This window comes from Hemitrygon akajei, chromosome 23 (assembly GCF_048418815.1).
Source record: "Hemitrygon akajei chromosome 23, sHemAka1.3, whole genome shotgun sequence".
NCBI lineage: Eukaryota > Metazoa > Chordata > Chondrichthyes > Myliobatiformes > Dasyatidae > Hemitrygon > Hemitrygon akajei.
Window position 1 is genome coordinate 33595303 of NC_133146.1, and position 18376 is coordinate 33613678.

An 18376-nucleotide genomic window follows, 5' to 3' on the forward strand; every position below is an offset into this window, starting at 1 on the left:
GCTGAGAGGGGGATCTTGATGACTGGACGTCTCAGGATCTTCATCCCTTCTGCCCAGGCTTGCAATGATGATCATCATCATCCATCTGACTCGTCCTTCGAGACAGGTGGGTGCCAACCACCGCATTTACGTGTATTAGGAATTTGCCATGGTGTGTTGGTGTGACGTGCAGCAAAAACAACTTTCAACATTTATCATAAAGAATTATATAAAAATAATTAAAGTACAGATATGGAATAAAATGTGCATAAATGCCAGCATGTATTATCAATGTAAATAGCATTATAAAAAGTAGTTTATAGTGCAGTGAATGAGGTAATAGATGGGGTGGGGGGGAGGAGGCTAACTGGAAAGATTGATCAGATTAACTGCGTGAGGGGAGTAATTTTTAAGATGGCATGATATTTTTGTTTTAACAGCCCTATAGCACTCTCCAGAAGGGAGCTTTTGGAAAAGGCAGTTTGATGGATGGGTAGTGTCTGCAATGAATTTCCTGCCCACTTCTTTGTGCTGGACACATACCAACCCTGCTGTGGTGGTAGACTGCAGCCAATGTCCTTTTCAGCTGTCCTGACAGTTCACTGTAGTGTTCCTCTATTACAAAACACAACTTTTAGGCTTTGGCTGGTTACCAGTGAGTGACGTTTGTGACGAACAATTATCCGGTACTATTTCCAACAGACTAACTTCCTTTCCTTAGTATTGAATCCTTCACAGGCAATGTGAGTTTATGAAGGGTCAAGCGGAACTGGGTTTCTCCTTGCTCCTGCACAGAAGATGAAGATGAGATCTAATAGACATGCTCAAAGCCTTTTGCCATGTGGCAAATGGGTCAGTAACCAGTGGACCCAGACTTAAGGTAACTGACAATAGAACTAAACATGGCATGAGGAAACAGTTTATATAAAATTTAATGTGACGATACAGATAGTGTTGCCAAGAATGGAGGTGGGAGCAAACTTAATGATGGCATTGGAAAATGAAGGGGAAAATAAACAAGGCTGAATCAGTAGTGAAGAGGGAAAACATAACGTTAGTATTCGTTTCAAGAGGAATAGAATATAAAAACAAGGATATATTGTTGAGGCTTTATGAGGCGTGGTCAGACTGCATTTGGAATAGTGCCAGTAATTTTGTCCCTGTATGTATATGGGCCCTGGAGCAGATCCAGAGGAAGTTCAGAAGAAAGATCCCAGGGTTGAAAGATTTAATGTATGAGTAGCATTTAAAGTCTCTAGTCCCATACTCTACAGAGTTCAGAAGGGTGAGGGGAGATCTCATTGAAACCTACCTGATATTGAAAGGCCTGGATAGAGTCTACGATCTACAGGCCCAGCTTCAGAATAAAGGGATGCCCCTTTAAAATTGTGAAGAGGAGAAATTTCTTTGACCAGAGGGTGGTGAACCTATGTTATTTGTTCCCACTGAGGGCTGTGGAGACCAAATCATTGAGTGTAATTAAGGCAGAGATTGGTAGGTTCTTGACTGGTAAGTTGATTAAGGGTCATAGGTGGAACTGGGGCAATGAAATTGAAAAAAAAAACACCAGCAAGAGAAAACTCTCTGGGCTGAATGGATTAATTCTAGTTTTATACCTAAAGGGGTGGTGAACTCCTGCAGCTGCACCAATGTTTACTGCACAGCTCCAAGGAATGGGTCAGCTGTGCATCTCTGAAACACAATAACACCCTGCTCTTGAGTGAAATCCAGGAGTCCACTCCATATAGATGACGTGAATAAGCAATAAGAGGGGAGAATCACTCCTGCATTGTAACCTTGCAGCTTACTATTGATCGAGATGGGTACCTGCTGCCCTGGAGTGTCCTGTGGTCAAAGACAATCCAGAAGAGAAAAACAGATTACTTCAGAGAACCACACATTCTTCAGCTTTTTCCTACTTGTCGCACTTGCAAATTATAGGTGTGGCATTGTTGGTTAGACTATATGAGTATCGACCTGACCAAAAAGGGAGTGTGCAGTGCAGTTGCGATGTAAGTTGAGAGCAGCCGACCACAATGTTGCCATCAGCAGCTTGTGGTGTCTGTAGCTGACCTGTTGATGTAATGTTTTTGTCAGTTGATAAAACATTTGGTTATGCACATCGCATGTCCTGTTTGTTTCCAATATTTTTTTTTAAAATGCCCTTTTTGGCTGTGCCGGTGTTTCTCTCGATGCTGAGTGAAATCTACCTGTGCATAGTTGAGAAAACAAACTAGAATGGTTCCTGGGTTTGTCTCCAGTTAATTTGCCTGTCTAAGCCAATCCTGGGGCAGGAGGAAGATAATTGGCCCCAGTGTGGTAGATGCAGCAAGGCAGGGGTTAAGATAATGTCCAGGCAAGAAAGGTGTTTTAAGAAAGATTTTTGAAGAGCATAGTTTCCCTTTGCACAGCAGGGGACTGAAGACATTCATCGTACAGGAGCATGCAAGCCACACAAACCAAATAAGAGACTTTGCTACCTTCTAAGTATTGTCTGTTGATTCTATTAACTTTTAATACCTGTGTTGTGAACGATGATTGATCTTGCCAATAAGCAATCTGAACATACGCAGTTGACCAACTGGTCAATATCTGTAACGACTAGCCAATTCTGCTAGCCATTCCTCTCTTCAGGCTTCAGATCAGTGTGGTGACAGGGCCCATGCTGTTCTCCTTGTGCACAGATAAAGAAAGTGTGATTGGGGCATGAGTGTGAGTTTTCATAGTTAATCAGCGATTAGCTAATGTTGTTCCAATATTCAAGAAGGGAACCGGGGAAATCCTGGAAGCTATGGACTAGTGAACCTTACATCTTGCATTTGCGTGGTTTGCTGTCTTCTGCACTCTGGTTGAAGTTTCTTTGATCCTGTTATATAGATTTGCTGAGTATGCTCACGGGAAAATGAATCTCAGGATTATATATGGTGACATACAGGTATATGTACCTTAACAGTGTTGCTATACAGAGGGATCTTGGAGTCCAAGTTTATAGTTCCCAAACAGTAGCTAGACAGGTTGATAGGGTGGTTACTAAGGTATATGGTATGCTTGTCTTTTTTAGTCAAGGCATTGAGTTCAAAAGATATGTTGCAGCTTTATAAAAATCTAGTTAGGCCCACTTGGGGTATTGCATATAGTTCTGGGTGCCCCATTATACAGAAAGACGTCAAGGCTTTGGAGAAGGTGCAGAAGAGGTTTACCAGGATACTACCTGGATTAGAGGACATGGCTTTAAAGAGAAGTTGAACAAACTTGGGTTGTTTTCTTTAGAGAGGCAAAAGATTATTCAATGAAGCCCCTCATAATTATTTTGAAATGGCAGATTGTATTGGAAGGAAATGAGGGACCTCATGCAAATCTCAAACTCTGCTGAGAAATGGATTAACCACTATTTAACACAGGTGCCATATTTATTCAGTGACATTTTGCTCTTGGTTTTGAAGTGCAAGGTTAGTTTTGCAAATCTAATTGGATCAGCTGCACAATAGATTTTAAACCAATTTACAAAATAATTACTTGATGTCAGTTAATATTTTATTTCTAAATTTGTTTGATTAACTTTCTCTTGAAGGTGATTTCTTTTTCTTCTTCTTTCATAAGGTCCTGTGGGTAAATTAACCATTTCCTATCTGTGCCTGCTGACCATCGAGGCCATTCAACAGAATCCAGACCCAAAAGTGTACAGGACAATTGCTGTGACCCTACTCAGTGGGTAGGGTGGGTGGTCAAATGAACTGCTCATGCAGTAAAAGAAGCTTCCAATTCCAGTCACAGATGTTTACTGAGTTCTCATTGTATGAATCCAGGAATCTCCTTTTGGATCCTGCCTGCCACCATTGTATTCCAACAAGAAGATGCAGATTGCAGGCAGGTCTTGTTGAGGGGGGGGGGTGTGGGGGGGCTTACAGTGGACAGGATCACACCAAATCCCACAGATCAGAAGCACAAGAGATTCTGCAGATGCTGGAAATCCAGAGAAACACACACACACAATGTTGGAGGAATTCAGCAGGTCAGGAAACATCCATGGAGAGGAGTAAACAGTGGACTTTTTGGGCTGAAACCTAATGAAACATGTCTTATGAAGGTAGGTTGAATGAGCTAGGAATGAGAAGGAAGATGAGAGGCAATTAGATGGAGGTGTATAAGATGATAAGAGGGGTAAATCGAGTGGATAGCCAGAGTCTTTTTTCCAGGGCAGAAATGGATAATACCATGAGACATCATTTTAAAGTGATTGCAGAAAAGTATAGGGAGACGTCAGAGGTAATTTCTTTTTTACACAGAGTGCTGGATACATGGAACACCTTGCTAGGAATAATACTAGAGGCAGATATATGAGGGGCATTTAAGAAACTCTTGGATAGGCACATAAATGATGGGAAAATGGCTCTGTGTGAGGGGAGGATAGGTTAGATTGATCTCAGAGTATGTTAAAAGGTCAACACATTATTGTGGGCCAAATGGCCTGTACTGTGCTGTACTGTTCTACGTTCAGCCCCCACAGAGTCCATAGTTTACAGCTTCCTCCATCCTTATCATCCGGGGGAGGCCATTATCCTTGTCAGTAAGGAAAGCCCAGTAGAACATGGAGACACGGTGGATTGCAGATGCCGGAAATCTGCAGCAACACAAAAAGGTGTGGAAGAACTCAGCAGGTCAGGCAGCAGGAGGGAGGTAATGTGGACACTTAACATTATGGGTCAAGACCCTCCATCTGGATGGCAGTCAGACGTTTCTGTAGGAGATCAGGAAAGCATAGACGGGAATTTGGACTGGTGGACAGAACTACTGCAGGAAAAATCAAAAAAGAACTAGAAAAAATGTGTATATTTAAAACGAAGGGTTGTTAGGTTCTTGATTAGTAAGGGTGTCAAAGGTTCTGGGGAGATGGCAGGAGAATAAGGTTGCAATTGCACAAGGGAAAATAATTCAGCCATGATGGAATGTTGGAGCAGACTCAATGGGCTGAATGGTCTAATTCTGCTACAGTCTTAAATCGTACAACTTGAAGAGAACTATGTTCGTGCGTATTTATTGCTAACATTATTTTGGTTTTACAACTGACAAACAGAAGTCTCATGAATACACGTATCAGATCTTTTTAATAGTCACTGTAATGTAAAAAATGGACTGGGTTAAATAGAACGATAGGCCCGATTCTCCCTATATTTCATCTGTAATCTGGTCAGCATCTTTATGTAAAACTGTCTATATAATCTCTATAAAACTGTATAAACACTAATTCATTGTCAAGTTCTTCAAAAGCATATCATTATAAGGGCTTTGTAGACATCTCGACAGAGATGCATTTCCTGCTGCTGTCCTAGGCCCTAGTCCAACACGATATCAGCCAGGTAGAGGCCCACTCATGGGCTATGGGGAAATATCTGCATTTTCTCACAGTATGCTCATGCCTGAAAACTCTTGGAATTGGCCCGGGGTCTCTTGTGAGCTGTGAATGTTACCTTCACTCTGGAGAGATTGCACATCAACTGCAGGTCATTGCAATATGTTACATGTTTCACCATCTGTAGCATACTCCAGTAACTGTTCCTCCATTGCGTTTAACTAGTTACGAAGTTAAGTAAGTTCAACTTGTCACTGAAAACTAACAAACTTCTACAGATGCACCATTGAAAGTATCCTGACTGGTTGCATCATGGCTTGGTATGATAATTCGTATGCACAGGAACTTAAGATATTGCAGAAAGTAGTGAACTCTTCGGTTGGCAGAGTGAGGATATGTCTCTACCAATGGAGGTATAAGGTGCTCCTTTCCCCTGCTAGCTTGCAGGTCACTCTTGGGCAATGTGTAGCACCTGCTTAGCCCCCCCCCCCCCCCCGATCAGAGTCATGTGAAGCCATGGGAGCAGGTGGTGGATGGTCGTATGAGCAGCTGGTGGATATCACAAATCTTGGTTATGCGACTGCTGATGCCAATGTCTGAAGAGTACTTCAAATGGCTGGGGCCACCCACCTTGTAAAGACACCGTCCAGAAGAAGGCAATGGCTAAGCCACTTCTGTAGAAAAATTTGCCAAGAACAATTATGGTCAAGGAAACACCGTGATTGCTCACTTCATACGACATGGCACATAATGAATGAACGAGTGGACTCTGCCAGTACTTCATGGGCACATCCATCTCCACCACTGGTAGTACCTGCATGAGGCGGTGCTTCAAGAAGGCAATGTCTATCATTAAATCATTAAACCACAATCTTAGCCACACTAATTTTTCACCATTGGGCAGAAGGTACAGAAGCCTGAAGTCCTACAGCACCAGCTCAAGAACAGCTACTCCGTTCATTCGATTCATGAAGATGCTGATAAAACCCTAATCACTACAGTTTAGCTACATTATGATTACGTTGCACTACAGTTGATCTTAATCCTTTTTGTTCTAATTGCATCTTTTCTTGTAAAAATTGTGCATAAAACATATTTATATTTTCTTGTGAATGCTGCTTATATGATGCTTTGTGCGCGTGATCCTGCTGAAATGAAGTTTTTAATTGCACCCGAGCAAACACATACATGTGTGTGTGAAAGTAAACTCCGACTCGGCTTGCCTCTGGGAGGATGAGGGAACTCAGAGCGTTTGATGAAGGATCGCGGTTGACTGCCTTGGGCGAGGGTGTTGCTAGCCACACTGTATCACAAGGAAATACATAGCTTACTGCGTCTATGCCTGCGTGTATGTGTATTTGGGGGTGGAAGGGCTTGGGGAGTGGGGATAATGATAATATGTGACAAGTGGGATGAAGGTCAATTACACCCAACTACCTCAGTGGTGAGAGGCAAACGATTCATTGTACCTTTTCACTTCAGAGATGCTATAGGTATAAACTAGGTTTCCAAGGCTTTTCTTGACTAATGTCTGTTCAACCAGCACAACAATGTGACTCTGCTCTCTGAACACAGGTTTAGAGACCACATCTTTTTACAACCATATATTTGGTTTTAGAGCATTCACTGGCTTTTAAGCAACCAAAATTGACTACAATTGTAAAGTCTCCCCCCCCCCAACATAATGAAAAATTACAATATTGGGGGAGTAAGGGGCAACAGTGGCCAATGAACCTACCAAGAATTCTGCCTTTTTAAATGGGAGGAAACCAGAATATTCGGAGGCCCACTTGGGATCGTGCAAACACCACATACAGCCGGAAATGGGTGGCAACGATACTGGCTGTGATCTCTTTACGGTGCCAGCGGTCACCGATCAGAGTTTGATTCATGCCGCTATCTGTGAGGAGTTTGTGTATTCTCCCTGTGACCACATGGGTTATGCCCGTGCTCCAGGTCCATTCCTCATTCCAAAGGCATATGGGTTGGGGTCAGGATTAGTGAATTGCGGGCATACTGTTTTGTGGGCTCCCCTCAGCTCAGTCTTCAGAGGGACAGTGTTGTCGTTGACACAAAATGGCACATTTTACTGTGTGGCTCCACATGTGCATGTGACAAATAAAGCTAATATTGTAATCTTTTAAAATCTTTTATTGTTGCATTCTTCATGATGATGACCAGCATTACTATTTATGCTATAGAAAGCGTACACAGAAATGTAACCCAACCCAAGCTAGTTCTTTTGCTGTCAGTTCATTATTAGGATGCTGACTTACTTAAAGAAGTAAACAAAGTAGTGAACCTGAACTTGAAAAGGTGTGCTGGCTTTGGAGAGGGTCTAGAGGAGATCCTGGGAAAGAAAGAGTTAACATATCTGCAGATGCTGGAAATTCAAGTAATGCACACAAAATACTGGTGAAACGCAGCAGGCAAGGCAGCATCTATAGGGAGAAGCGCTGTCGACGTTTCGGGCCGAGACCTGAAACAGTCCTGATGAAGGGACTCGGCCCGAAATGTCAACAGTGCTTCTCCCTATAGATGCTGCCTGACCTGCTGCGTTCCACCAGCAGTTTGTGTGTGTTGGTTGAGATAACATATGAGCAGCATTAGTTGGCTCTGGGCCTGTACTCACTGGAGCTTAGAAGATGATGGGGAGATCTCATTGTAACCTATTGAATATTGAAAGGCAGAGATAGAGTTGACATGGAGAGGATGTATCCTGTAGTGGGGGAGTCTAGGACCATCTACAGTACGATCAATGGGAAAACTAAGACATTTGTTTAAAAAGTAACTGAGGTAAAACAAAAGAAAAATAGCAAAAGAGAATTGGAGTAAAAAAGACCAAAGGAATTGTGTTCAATATGCGAAGAAAGGAAAGAACAAAGAATGAAGGACATGCGTTAGGGAGAGCAGAATTTTTGTTAGCTATTCAAATGTACCTTCGGTTATTCTGAATGATTGCACACAGTTATCAGAAAGTTGCACAGGAAACAATCGTGAGCCTTGTTTTCACAGAAAGTTTTTTTGAAAAAAGAAGGCAAGTTTGTTTGGCCAGCAGTCACCAATTACTCAGCTGAAGTTTTACCCTACTGTGAATGACATTGCATATCTACAACTATTTACATTGCTGGCAAGGGCTGCACTGAAGAATTCAAACACTAGGTCTCAGCAGGATTCTAACAAAATGTGCCAGATAAAACCTGCTGTCTTTGGGGATGCAGAATGCCCAGCAGAATTCAACATTTACTTCATTTCCTTGCAGAGATCACTGAAGAGTGATGTGAAACAGCCTTATTGACTTTACATTTGCAGTCTTTTGGTTGCTTAAATGTCAGTGAATGCTCTAAAGCCAAATATATGGTTGTAAAGATGTGTATAAAATACTTTGTTTTCCAATTAAAAGTACTGCATCACCTTAAACCAAAATTTTTCTTTCTAAAGCAGAAGGCAACATATTAAAGGTGAGTGTGGTGAGGACAATATGGATCTGTCAGCAGAGGAGAGCACGGGTTTGGGTGACTGTAATTGATTCTAGTGATTTGATTTTCTATTACAGCCTCTTTTGTGCGCAAGATAGTCTTAAAAGCTTGGCAAGATCAGCTCAAGTAACACCTGGCAGAGAGAGTCCTGAAGGCATTGAAGAAAGGAGGAAATGGGCAAGAGGGGGAAAGCTGCCCAGGCAAGGAAAATCTGCACAGGAAGAAAACAGGCAAGGCAAAAAAAGTGAGAGTGAAGAAAACAGAAAAGGAAGGAAAAGCAGGTGAAGAGAAAGAGGGAGAAAAGAGGCAAGGGAGAATAAGACAAATGGGAAACAGGCAAATATTTTAACTTTTATTTCCAGTAACACCAGTGTCATGTGTGATGTGGACCCAGAGCTTATATAAGGGAGAAACGCAAATCTTAAACGCACAAATATAAAATTACCAGATCAATTTCTGCCTTTAACCGTCTGAGTTGATAATGGCCATACAATGCTCATTAGAGGCCTCCTGCTTCTACGTCATAGATTGCCAGGGGTTTGGGAGATGGAGTCGGGGGTGTGGGAAAGAAGATGCAAACTTGGAAGGTCGGCTTTGATTTGCCAGCATTTCCACTCCCCTGAGATGGTGCAACCTGTACGCCTCCCTGCTGGGCTCAGAACAACCTTAATCTCACCCAGTGAGAGAAGCAAGTTCCAAACGCCAGCTGAGTTTAGTAAATGAGTACCATGGTGAAAATAACTATGGAATGGATACTTTCTCTTTCAGAAATTAAGCAAAATGAGTACTGTGTCCAGTTCTGGTCGCCTCACTATAGGAAGGATGTGGAAGCGTTGGAAAGGGTACAGAGGAGATTTACCAGGATGCTGCCTGGTTTAGAGAGTATGGATTATGATCAGAGATTAAGGGAGCTAGGGCTTTACTCTTTGGAGAGATGATCGAGGTGTACAAGATATTAAGAGGAATAGATAGAGTGGATAGCCAGTGCCTCTTCCCCAGGGCACCACTGCTCAGAACAAGAGGACATGGCTTTAAAGTAAGGGGAGGGAAGTTCAAGGGGGATATTAGAGGAAGGTTTTTCACTCGGAGAGTGGTTGGTGTGTGGAATGCACTGCCTGAGTCAGTGGTGGAGGCAGATACACTAGTGAAGTTTAAGAGACTACTAGACAGGTATATGGAGGAATTTAATGTGGGGGATTATATGGGAGGCAGGGTTTGAAGGTCGGCACAACATTGTGGGCCGAAGGGCCTGTAATGTGCTGTACTATTCTATGTTCTATGTAAAATCTGAAGAAAATCTTAAAGTACTTTTCCTCATTGTGAAAACTGCAATTGCTTCAATTTGCGGTTTAGAGCAAAAAAAGTTACAATACATGAACATAGAGTGCGAAAATTGGCTGGTAGTTGCATTTTCTGAAGTTCCAATTAATAGTATTAGTCACTGTAAATCATTCTGTCTTTTTTGCCTTAGAATACTGTCACTGGTAGTCAGTAATTTTTTAGCGTACTCTGAAAAGTGTCCCTAGATTACACGTCAAATGCGTAACACATGCTTCCATTACATTTTAGCTTAAATGCAAACATTATCTTCATGCTAAATTCATTTGAAGGCTTTTCAATTCACCCAGAGATTGAGAGCAGAGTGAGGGATTCAGAGGTAATGCGAAACATTCAGGTACAAGAGGGAGAATTTTATAAATGACATTTCAATACACTTGAGACTGCTAAAGCTGATTCTGTGCACCCATCAAAGTTTGAGTGTGTGAAGCTATCTCCTCCGCATACAAGAAGAGGCTGAGTGTTGAGAGTCATTTGCCCTGGAACGTTTGAGACAGCGTCAATGACCTGCAAGAAAATCGCAAATATAGTCAGTATTGTCATCTGCTCCCCCTCCCATTGAGGATTTCCATTTCCTACCACAGGAATTCAGCTGTGGATCCCTGTCTCCCACATCATTTTCCAGAAATTCCCATCCACCAAAGATTCCCATCCACTACTCTCATTAAAAGATTCCCTTTTTTCATTTGTGACTCCATCACCTACATTCCCCCTTTGGATTCTCAGCTACCCTTCCCACCTGATGTCTCCCAGCTTCCAATTGGGTATTCCCGTCTCTTGTGTTCCCCTTCACTGATTCCCATCCACCGCCTTCCCACCAGACGATTCCCAACTCCCTCCTGAGAAACACCCTCCACCAGTCGCCCAGTCAAGTATTCCTATATCCCACTATCCTCTCAACAATTCTCATCTACTACCCTCTCATCTAAGGAACTGGTGGATTCCTATGTCCCATTCTCCTGTCCAAGGATTCCCATCTACTACGATCCCTCCTGAGGATTCCCATTTCGCACTGTCATATTACCAGTCGTGCTACAAGACTGTTTATTAATTGTGTGTGAAATTAATAGTGTGTGAAAGAAGATGCCACCAGCGGTGCATCTACTTATTGTTGTTGCCAGCAGTTTCCAATTACAGCTTCCATCTGGCAGTGTCAAAAAAGGAATGATGACATTCAACATTTAATTGAATGGCACCAGCATTCTGAGTGTTATTCATTCTCTGAGTTTTGTCTCTCATTTTCGTTATAAAAACCTATCAGGTGATTTAAGAACTTAGGGAAATGACTCTAGTAATAGACAAATCGTCTAAATCCACTAAATTAAGAGTGCTAAGTACTCCTAAAAAATAACAGCAGAAAATCTTCTACTGCCGCAATGAGGCCACGCTCAGGGTGGAGGAGCAACACCTTACATTCCGTCTGGATAGCCTCCAACCTGATGGCATGAACATCCATTTCTTAAACTTCTGGTAACTGACCCCCCCTTCATTCCCCATTCCCATTTCCCTCTCTCTCTTTATCTCCTTGCCTGCCCATTACCTCCCTCTGGTGCTCCTCTCCCTTCCCTTTCTTCTGGGGCCTTCTGTCATCTCCCATTACATTCCCCCTTCTCCAGCCCTTTACCTCTTTCACCAATCGACTCCCCAGCTATCTACTTCATCCCTCCCCCTCTCCCATTTTCACCTATCACGGACCACCTTGTATTTCTTCTTCCCCTCTCCCTCCTTCTTACTCTGACCTCATCTTTTTTCCCCAGTTCCGATGAAGGGTCTTGGCCCAAAACATCAGCTGTTTACTCTTTTTCATAGACGCTAACTGACCTGCTGAGTTCCTCCAGCATTTTGTATATGTAGTAGAAAATTGTGTTTGTCCATTCCAATTGCCAATGAAAATATCTATTTCTTAATGTAATTGATTACAATGTATGGTTTGGTGAATCCATCACAATTAGCATTTAATCCTGATTTGTATCACCATGGTCTAAACACATCGTTTATCAGAAGGGGACAATGCATGACAAGTATTGCACAAATATTTGTTATAATCTAGACTTTTATGCTCAATTAAGTCAATGTGAAACTAGTGCACTAGTTCTCATTAACGGTCAGTTACTATACAAGAAAATAAAACTGAAGCCTTTGTAAATTGGGGAATTGAATATATCTACATGCTAACAAGAAATTTGTGCATCTGTGCTGTTTTGTGACATGATTCATCCATCGGCGAACGCCAACTCCCTTCATACTGACTTGATGTTATTTTTATCAGTGAGTTCTTAAAGGACTGCCCTTAAAGACACCATGGAAATTACAAAGTGACTGGAGTAGAAGGACCACACACCTGGTGTTATCCCAGTCATCTAGAGGAATCTGGGAAAGCAAAGAGCAGGGAGTAATGCACAGCTTCAAAATGTATGTAAAGAGAATGCAAAATGGTACATTGAGCAATGGCAAGGGATTTCTACATTTGGGGCTGTACCTCGATCTCAGCATTTGGATGTCACCTTGGAAAGACTGATTCCCCTATGCTGCTAAGTTATTCCAGGTTACAACCCATCCCGCATTGCAAATCATTTTCAAAATCCAATGGGCAAGATACTTGTATGAAAGGCCACTTCCAATAGTCTAGAATCACAGAAGGAGTCTAATTCAGGTTTATTTTGATTTCATACAGAACACCCACCTCCCCTATTCCCCTGTCTCTGTCCACGGTTTTGTAAATTATTCTCTGTCAGGTGCCTATCTCACCTTTAGGTAACAGTATCTCATCTTCACACTGGGTATGTTACAGCCCTCACGACCCAGTTTTCAATTAGATACTTTCAGATAATGAGCTTTTCCCAGTTAATTGTGATAATATATAGTAACTCAATTCCTCTCACTGCCCTGCTGAGTAAATCCAGCTTCCTCTGTAAATAATTCACATTTCCAGATTCTAAAGAGCACTGCTTCTCCAGTTGTATTGTATAGTTCCATAAAAGGATTCTGTTCTCTTTTTTCCTTTTCTCTCTTGCCTCTGTTTTTATTTGTTGTCTTCTGTTATCCCTCTTTGAGACAGAACAGCAAGGACATTTGGAAAGGTTTGTGGACTGGAAAGGGTTAGAGCAGGGGTTTCCATGGACCCCTTGCTTAATGGTATTGGTAATTGGCATAAAAAAGGTTGGCAAGCCCTGGGTTAGAGCGACAGGGGCCAAATTCAGGAGAATGTCATATAAACCCAGGAAGGCATCTTTGTTGTCATGGTGAAGTAGGGCCGAAGGGCTTGATTGTGTGCTGTACGGCTCCATGACTTTAATCCTTCACTACTGTCTCAGCATGACCTTCTGTGCATTCAGTCTTTCCTAATCTCCACCCTAGCACAGGTATTCCCTTTGTTCATACCACCATCCCAGTTCTCTACAGTTTAAGATCGGTTTGATTCTAACTTTTCTCCGCTCTGATAAAAGGCAGTTTTGCCTTTTGCAGATTGCTTTCTGATCTGCCGGATGCTTTGAGCATTTTATAGCGTTACCGGCTTGATAATTCAACAGCAAAGAGTTATCGAATGGAGGGCAGTAGAACAGAAATCTATTTGGAAGATTAAAGAAAACTTCCAAGTTTTCTCCCAATATTTTATTAACGTGTGTTTGCCAGTAAATGGCAGGAGTTTTGGAAAATCCCTTCCACTTCCTTCTCATGATAATCATTGAATCACAGAGCTATAGCACACAGAAATACGCTGACCACGTTGGAGGGTCTCAGCCCAACATATTGACTGATTATTTATTTTCATAGACGCTGAGCTCCTCTAGCATTTTGTGTGTGTGGCTCTGAATTTCCAGCATCTGCAGAATATTTTGCATTTATGACCAGGTTGCCTAACTGAGCTAGTCCCATTTACCTGCATTTGGCCCATATCCTTCTGAACCTATCCATGTCTATCTGCCTGTCCAAACGTTTCTTAAATATCCTCATTGTACCAGCATGACCACCTCCCTTTGTTCACCAACCTCAGAATGAATGCCTATCAATACATTACTACCAAAATGCAGAATACCGCTGATTGTTCATTTATTACTCAATGTTAGATTTCCAAATGTGGAATCATTTGATCATTAGATGTCAATGTGATTTTGCACCTACAGAATAGGACAAATTAATTTCAGTCCCAGAACTCAGTCTGTCAATTTAATATTTCATCAGACAACTAAATAAAGTCAAACTGAATTAAAGGGAGTGGATGCAAACCTGGAGATATTGGCAGCATTCCAGACTTGTTGGATAAAATGATTGGTTTTTTTTGCCTGGTGCATTCTCTAAATGTGCTGCAAAGAACCCGAAAGCACAGATACCTTCCTCGTTGGAAAGTACTGTTCTCTGGTTTGAAGAGTAATCATGCAAAACAAAAAGAGCATGGGCTTTGTTTCTGAAAGCTTGACCTAGACAAGGTGAGTTACCTGCGAATACCTCCACTTGTGACATTTGGTACTGATAGACTTGGGCAGTCCTGGCAGGATCTGCTGCAGCTGGTCGAGGATCAGAGGCTCCACGTCTTCTTTACTTTTATGCACGCTTTCAGCTCCAAATTGAACAGTGGTGTGAACAACCACTGAAGGTCCGACTTCAGGTACCTCTACACATGCCATCAAAAAAAATTGGTAGAAGAATTACTTAGAGATAGTACTGATTCAAACTGGCTGATTCCTTTCAACACAGTCAAGCATTCACAAAGGGAATGGTGTCACCAATCAATCCACATTCAAATTATCTCAAATTTCTTTGTGCCATTTCTTGTTGACAGCTATAGGATCTAACGTGTACAATGGATCAGGATGTCTAAAGGATGGAAGCATCCTAAATTGTCGGCTCAGTTATGATAGGATTTATGGAAAAGAATAGCCTCTTATTGGTCACCTGAACTTGTCCAAGTAGCTAAGGTGTGGACAGTGTTTGGTGTGATTTACAATGATAATGGAAGATGAACCTCTTCTTTAGCCACCATTTATATCTAATACCAGTAATCTGCCTGGGTGTTAAATTGAAAATCCACTCCAATGTCTTCAGGAAAGAGGAGATGGTGATAACAAGGCAAAAATAAAGGTGTTTGCACTATCTGTTCAATTCTTTAAGATGGAGATATGAAAGAAAGACTTCCAATGCAACACTTTTCATGAGCTCAGGATGAACCAAGACAATTTACTATCAATGAAATAAATTTGGCATAATGTGGTTACAACGTGGCCCAGCTATACTCAGCAAAGTTCCACAATGACAGTGTGAAAATGAGCAGATAATCTGAAGGTGCAACAAGAAGCCTACTGGAAGAACTCAGCAGGTTGGGCAGCATCTGTGGATGAAAGAAATTGCCAACATAACGGATCGAAACTCTGTATCAGGTGTTGTTTGAGGGATCTTTATTGGCCAGGACACTAGGTGGACGCTTGCATAGAATTGCAACCCGGTCTGGAATTCACAACTCATCCAAAGGAAAGGACATTTTACTACCACAGGATCAGAGCTTGGTGAATACTGACATAAATTTTCAGTGGAATACTGGTAAAGTGCCTGCCTAGTTGATGTGAAGAAAAAGAATAGCAGGACTGACCTGAACAGCGTTTCTTATTATCGATGGAGATGAAGCGTATGCAGGGATTATTGACGATATACTTTGCTGCCCAGGGGACATCGATCTGAGTGCCTGCTTCATAGAAAAGGGCCAAGGCAAATCGAGAGGAATATCTCACAGTTTCCAGTTTTTGCCTTTGTGATTCATTTATAACTAAGGAAAGAATAATAGTGGAAAAATCAGTTACTTTCATGCAGTAAATTTTATTTGACTAAATTTTTGAATGCTTTACAATAATGCATTCATTATCAAGGATTTATTAATGGGACTTTGGCTGAAAGTCAGCTCAGACAGATGGGGCGAGGGACCTGCGTCTCTGAAGGGTGTTAAGGGTCAGAAATGAAATTAGTTTAAGTACTCTCAATTTAGTTCTCGGGAGACAGGTTCCATTCTGCAAAATCCACACTGACGATTCATAGCCAGCAGTGAACGAGCTTTTTAACCCATCAGGCCCTTAATGTATTTGAAATAGGTTAGCAGCAAATGTACTTTTGCACCACAAGATTGACCGTGAGAGCGCATGATATTAAAATTTTATTGCAGCTATAAACATTCTTCTAATAAGTGGTGAGCTCATAACAGAAAGTGCCTCAATGGACAGAAGAAAGTGGAGAAGAAAGGGTGAGGTTGCAGTTGGTAATTCTAAAGCTGTGCAATTTATGGCATGAAGGAATATTGATGCAGGTCTATTGAGAATTAAGTGACAAATAGACCTCACTTCAGTGGAATGGGGTTTGGCCCCCATGATCTGACCTTCTACCTATTTCTTTGGCAGTCGCTCAGGACTGAAGATGACTTGTTTTCACTCTAGTTCTGTCTGTGCTGTGGTGGTCGAAGAGGCCGTCACGGGACCCTCAGACTCTGCTACAAGTGGTGGGTAACTTGAAGGCAACGCACTCCTTCCACAGTTTACACTGGGATTCTGTCTGCAGGGACTTGAGGGTCTCGGGGCAATGTGTGGCACAGTGACGCGGCTGGTAAAGCTGCTGCCTAATGGCTCTGGTTCAAAACAGTGATCCCCCTGCTACAGTCTGGTTGGAGTCTCTGTTACCCGATGAGTTTCCCCAGGGTACACACTCGTCCTCCCTCATACCAACGGCCTGCCAATAGTTTAATTGGCCACTACATGTGTGGCTGAGTGGTGGAATCTGGGAGAGATTCATTTATTTATTTTTATTTAGAGATACAGCACGGAACAGGCTGTTCTAGCCAAACAGGCCGTACCGCCCAGTAACGCATCCATTTAACTCTTGCCTAGACACAGGACAATTTACAAAGACTAATTAGCCTACTAACCGGTGTGTCTTTGGACCGTGAGAGGAAACAGGAGCAGCTGGAATAAATGAGCGTGTTTCAGGGGAGAACGTACAACTTCCTTACATTCAGCGCCGGAATTGAACTCCAAACTCGAGCTGTAATAGCATCATGCTAACTGCTATGTGTTGTGGACATGAGTGATTTTTGGGTTTAGGACATGAGTGATTTTTGGGTTTAGGACATTACAATTAGCAGTTGACTTTGGCTGCCAGTCTTCACGTCTGAAACTGTATTGTGCGTTTAATTTGGAGAGCAGCTCTGAACAATGAGGTCCAAAAAGCAGTGGATCCCAGACCAGACAACGCTGATTAAAATTCATTTCGATGTCTGTGGTGTTGATGTGAATCAGGAGGTGTGAAGGTTGTACATGGTTTCAAAGAAAGCATTGTCCATACATTGTAAATATGGAATTGTCCTTTGATCTTTGACACATAAAATATAGAGCTCCACACTGGGCCAGCAGACTTTTCGACCGAAAGCATCTTGATATGATTCCTGCTGCTCCTTCTTTTGTTGAATAAAATTAATTAATTTTCTCCAGTGATTTTGTTCACACAACATTACCATGGACAGGAGAATAGGCTACTGACAAAACAAGTGAGGGAATGGGAATGCTTTGTGAGCTGGCAAAGACTCGATGGGTCGAAGTGACCTCTTTCTATGTCATAAGGAAGTATGGAATTATATGAAGATCCACAATGCCCCTTCTTCATCTTGAGTGGGTCATGCGGCAGATATTCTCACTAATCAGTGGGTATGTTGCACACTCTTAGAGATGCTTTGATAACACACACAAAATGCTGGAGGAACTCAGCAGGTCAGGCAGTATCTATGGAGATCAATAAACACTCAATGTTCTGGGCCTTAAAATTTCTGAAACATCCTTGATTATTTTTCTTTCTTCCATCTGTCTGGGAGTCCCTTGCCACAAAGGGCCAGGCAACAGCGTGCACATCTCAGGAGTTCTCGGCTGAGTACACCAACCATAACCCCTGCCCGTCGGAGCCAAGTAGAGGTAATTAAGGCCTCTACTTGCACGCTCCTGCATGCTGGCTTCTTCCTGTGAGGAACCACCCCCTTCCCTATCCATCCATCCCTTAACCAACCTCAACCTGGCCTTGAATCTCCTTCAGGGTTCCCCGACCCTTCGACACCTGGCTCTGTGGAACTGACAAGTGGCTGCATAGTTTTAATGCTTTGGTAATATTACAGGCTAACATAACAATATCAGAATCAGAATCAGAATCAGAATCAGACTTTAATCGCCAAGTACCTATGCACATACAAGGAATTTACTTCCGGCAGATG

At 42.2% G+C, this 18376-nt stretch overlaps 1 protein-coding gene across 2 annotated transcripts in view; it reads right to left on the bottom strand.

The window, feature by feature from the left end:
- Positions 1–9147: 9147 nt before the first annotated feature.
- rnls (renalase, FAD-dependent amine oxidase) overlaps positions 9148–18376 on the bottom strand; it is a 165699-nt gene continuing 156470 nt past the window's right edge. For both annotated transcript variants that reach the window (XM_073027363.1, XM_073027362.1), the window contains 3 exons: positions 15731–15904; positions 14583–14758; positions 9148–10653 (listed from right to left, as the gene is read on the bottom strand). In XM_073027363.1, the coding sequence (XP_072883464.1) occupies positions 10501–10653; positions 14583–14758; positions 15731–15904 (503 nt within the window). In that variant the 3' untranslated portion in view covers positions 9148–10500. The remainder of the gene's footprint in view (positions 10654–14582; positions 14759–15730; positions 15905–18376) is intronic.